At 39.3% G+C, this 4,248-nt stretch overlaps 1 protein-coding gene across 1 annotated transcript; it reads left to right on the forward strand.

Annotated features, from left to right (window-relative positions):
• The first annotated feature begins 1,572 nt into the window (after positions 1 to 1,572).
• On the forward strand, positions 1,573 to 3,157 carry LOC116193827. The gene is made up of 2 exons (XM_031522581.1): positions 1,573 to 2,213; positions 2,575 to 3,157. The coding sequence occupies exons 1-2, from the start codon at positions 1,573 to 1,575 to the stop codon at positions 3,155 to 3,157; spliced, it is 1,224 nt and encodes a 407-aa protein (XP_031378441.1).
• The last annotated feature ends 1,091 nt before the right edge of the window (positions 3,158 to 4,248 follow it).

The following is a 4,248-nucleotide window of genomic DNA, read 5'->3' on the forward strand; positions in this document are numbered from 1 at the left end:
AAAATCGTTACATTTTCCGTCCGAAAAGCTTTTCTAAAGTAAATAAAAAAAATTCTTTTAAAAAATTTGAAAAATATAAAGAAATAATTGTACACCTGCGGCCTGCCAGGGGATCGTGAGGAGGAGCGGACCAGTGAAGGCCTTGTTGGCGACCGTTACTCCTTACTCAAGGTCATTAACGACCACACCGAGGCAATGATGCTTGTCAGAGAGGCCCAATTGCCCCCTCTTCTCGCTTTCCTATTTTTTTTTCGAATTTTTCTTTTCATTCAAGACATTGGAGGCCTTATTGGCGGCCACCACCACCGTGACATGCCCCAAGAAGCCTCTCCTCCTCCTCTATATGCATGGAGCTCCGATTTTTTTTTTTTAATCTTTTCGCCTTTTATTTTTTGACAATAACTTTTATCTAGAAAAATAGATGAAAACCAAACAATTGATTGAAAATTAATGGAATGACTGAACCATATAGGAGAAGATTGAGGATGAGATATAACCCAAAAAAAAAGATTCAGCATGAAAATAAAAATCGAGGATCAAAAATGAACTTTTCTGGATAATTAATTTTGTGAATTATAAAGGAACAGTGACAACAGCCCAACCCACGCCCAGAATTTTATAAGTTGCTCAGTTAGGCCATCCATATATAATTTTAATAAACTTTTCGGAGTTCTTTCAAGTTTTTTAATTACCGGACTTTGTCACCTCCCAGTTTGCTGAAGTTGTTGAGCAGGTCTGGTCTATAGAAATTGCAGGCATCCCAATGTTCATTTTATACAAGAAACTGCAGGCTTTGAGGGGAGTTCTTAGAAGTTTCAATAAAACTCATTATAGAGACATCACCAGGAAGGTCAAGGATGCAAAGGCCTTTCTGGAGGAGGTACAAGCAAAGATTACTAAGGGAGAGGATAATGCTACTATCTTGGCCCTTGAAGAACGGTTGAGTAAGCATTACTTTAATCTTAGAGCAGCAGAAGAGAGTTTCTTCAAGCAGAAATCCAGGATTGATTGACTGTCTCTAGGGGATAGTAATACAGGCTACTTCCACAAGGCAGTGAAATTGCGAAGGAGACTGTGGGGTTTTATCAGAAATTGCTAGGCACTGTGGATGATGGTGCCTCAGGTGGTTCTGTAGAAGAATTACAGAATGTGCTGGGGTTCAAACTGAATGTTGATCTTCAGGCCAACCTCATCAGTAAGGTTACTGAAGTAGAGATCAAAGAAACCTTGTGGAGTATGGATGAGGACAAGGCACCAGGCCCCGACGGCTATAGGGTCCACTTCTTCAAGACAGCATGGAGCACTTTAAGTGGTGATTTTATTAAAGCTGTTCTGAACTTCTTTAATAGTTACAAGCTTCTTAAAGAAGTTAATTGAACTTGTGTGAGTCTGGTTCCAAAGATCCCCCGTCCCTCAAAGATGACTGAGTTTAGGCCAATCTCTTGTTATAAAGTTGTTTACAAATGCATTACTAAGATGTTGGTTAATAGGCTCAAATGTTTCTTGCCTACCTTTATATCACCCAATCAAAGTGCTTTTGTACAAGGTAGAAGCACATGTGACAATATTCTTATGGCACATGAGCTAGTGAAGGGTTATCAAAGAGAGAGAATCAGCCCTAGATGTGCCATCAAGGCAGATATCATGAAGGGGCTAAGGCAAGGTGATCCATTGTCTCCCTACCTGTTTGTCATGGCTATCCAAGTTCTTTCTAGGCTGCTAGATAATGCTGCTGATAAAGGCCTTTTGGAGTACCGCCCATTTTGTAAAAGCGTCAAGCTCACGCATTGGGGGTTTGCAGATGATCTCTTGGTGTTTTTGAAGGGCTCTACCGACTCTTCAAGAGTTATTCTTGGGATCTTTGACAGATTTTACAAAATGTTAGGTCTCAAACTGAACCTAGCTAAGACTGAACTATATTGTGGAGGCTTGACTAAGGACGTAAGGCAGGAAATTTTTCATATAAGTGGCTTTAAAGTAGGTTCTTTGCCGGTAAGATATCTGGGGGTGCCTTTGGTGTCTGGTCGACTCACTGACAGGGAGTGTAGGCCACTAATAGAGAGAATTACTGCCAGAATCGAAGGTTGGGCTCATAAGAAGCTCTCTTATGCAGGGAGGCTCCAGTTGATTAAGTCAGTCATCCATTCACTGGCCAACCTTTGGTGTGCTGCATTCATTCTTCCTAAGAAGGTTACCAGAGCTGTGGAGCGGAAGTGCAGAGCTTTTTTATGGAAAGGCACAAGTCGGGATGCTAAGGGTTTATGTGCGTGCCCAAGTCAGAAGGTGGATTAGGTGCGAAGGATCTGCTTTCCTGGAAAATGCTTGCAGCTTAAAACTCAAATGGCTCTTGCTAAGCAGGGCAGGCTCCATCTAGGTGGCCTGGGTGAACAAATACCTAATAAAAAATATATGTTTTTGGGAACTAAAACCTCCTAAGTTCTGTTCCTATGCTTGGAGGAAACTACTCAAAGTCGGAGACTTGGCTTATCCTCTAATTAAACACAAGATAGGGGATGGGAAAAGCACTTTTTTATGGTTTGATAACTGGAGCTCAAACTGTCCTCTAATTACCAGCTTTAAGGACAAAAGGTACGGCATTCCATCACATGCTACTGTTGCAGGGGCCCATGGTGACACTGGGTGGAGGGACATGAAATGCAGGGAGGAAGCTAGACAAAAACTGCGGGCTACACTTAATGAAATTCAATTTTGTGCTGGTATGGAAGATGAAGTGATCTGGGCTGTTGCTAAGAAGTTCTATATTAGAAGTTCCTGGGGGGGAATTAGAAGGAAGTCCAACCCTGTAAGCTGGTATAAACTGGTCTGGTATCAGCACTATATACCAAGACACAGCTTTATATGTTGGCTTGCAATCTTAAACAAAGCTTTCACCCCCGATAGAGTGGCTTCTTGGACTGCGGGGCAGAAAAAAAGCTGTCTGCTGTGCAAGGAGGATGAGGAATCTAGAGATAATCTATTCGTTGCATGTGGCTACTCAAAGCAGGTGTGGATGAAGGTGCAACAGCTATGTGGGCTTCTGAAGCCTGTGGGAGATTGGAGTACTGAATTTGCTTGGGCTGTTCAGCACTTGAAAGGCAAGTCCGTGCAAGTTGTCCTTCTCAAGATTGCTTGGAATGCCTACATATATTTTGTTTGACGTGCTCGGACATGATATCATGAAGGGAGTCTCCGATATATCTCAAGAAAAACTGTGAATCTGGATTAAGAAGGCTGTGCAAGGAAGAATGATGGAGACAAGGAACTTGGAAAGGAAAGTCACGATAGCACACCAGAGGGAACTTCTCACAAACTGGGGCATCACAGTCAGCTGAAAGCTGCTTTCTAATTATTGTAGTTTGTTAGGAGTTTCTATCTGTGACTCTATTGTACCTCGGGCTTCCCTTGGTTGACGTATTTTGGATTGAGCCTGTGTTATATGGGCTTCTGTATATTTTTTATGAGGCTATTATCAATAAGAGCACCACCGACTAGTTTCATTGCAGAAAAGAAAATTATTGATTTCATTCAATGATATGTTATAGGCATATATTATAAAATATAAAATCATAAGAGGTAAATGAATTACATTCATTGGCATATATATCATATCAAATAATGAATAGTAAAAATTTGCACACATACATATATATATATATATATTATTTAAATTTTAAATTACAAACATATTCCTATTTGGTTATAATAAGAAAATTTCCAGAAAAAGTTCATAATAGCCATTAAAAGTATTTTATAATTACCAATTAAGATAGTTAAATTTAATATATTATACACATGAAATTTTAGGAGCAAAAGTCACAAAATTATTTTTTGGACAACGATAATGTTGAAGTAAATATATATAGATATATAATGCACTAATAGAAAACGTAAATTTTTTATCTAAAAATAGAAAATAATTAATATTGATTTTTATATAAAAATTTTCTTAAAATCTAAAGATCAGATGAATTATCACTTATCAAGAAAAATGGTAAAATGACACTAGTGGTCCTATAAGTTTATCAATTTTTGACATTGAGTTCTAAATGTTTCACTTCGAAAAAATAAGTCCTAAAATGTTTGGAAAAGTGTCAGCGTTGGTCATAAATCTAACTGACCGTTACCGTCCGCCTACGTGGACTTAACGCCGTGAAGTTCGCCGTTACTGTAGTGACGTGGCATGTTTCTATTGGACCGATTGAAATCCGCGATTTCAACCACCTTGCTCTAATCCGACCCGACTTGCTC

The sequence above is a fragment of the Punica granatum genome, chromosome 2, assembly GCF_007655135.1.
Source record: "Punica granatum isolate Tunisia-2019 chromosome 2, ASM765513v2, whole genome shotgun sequence".
NCBI classification, from domain to species: domain Eukaryota; kingdom Viridiplantae; phylum Streptophyta; class Magnoliopsida; order Myrtales; family Lythraceae; genus Punica; species Punica granatum.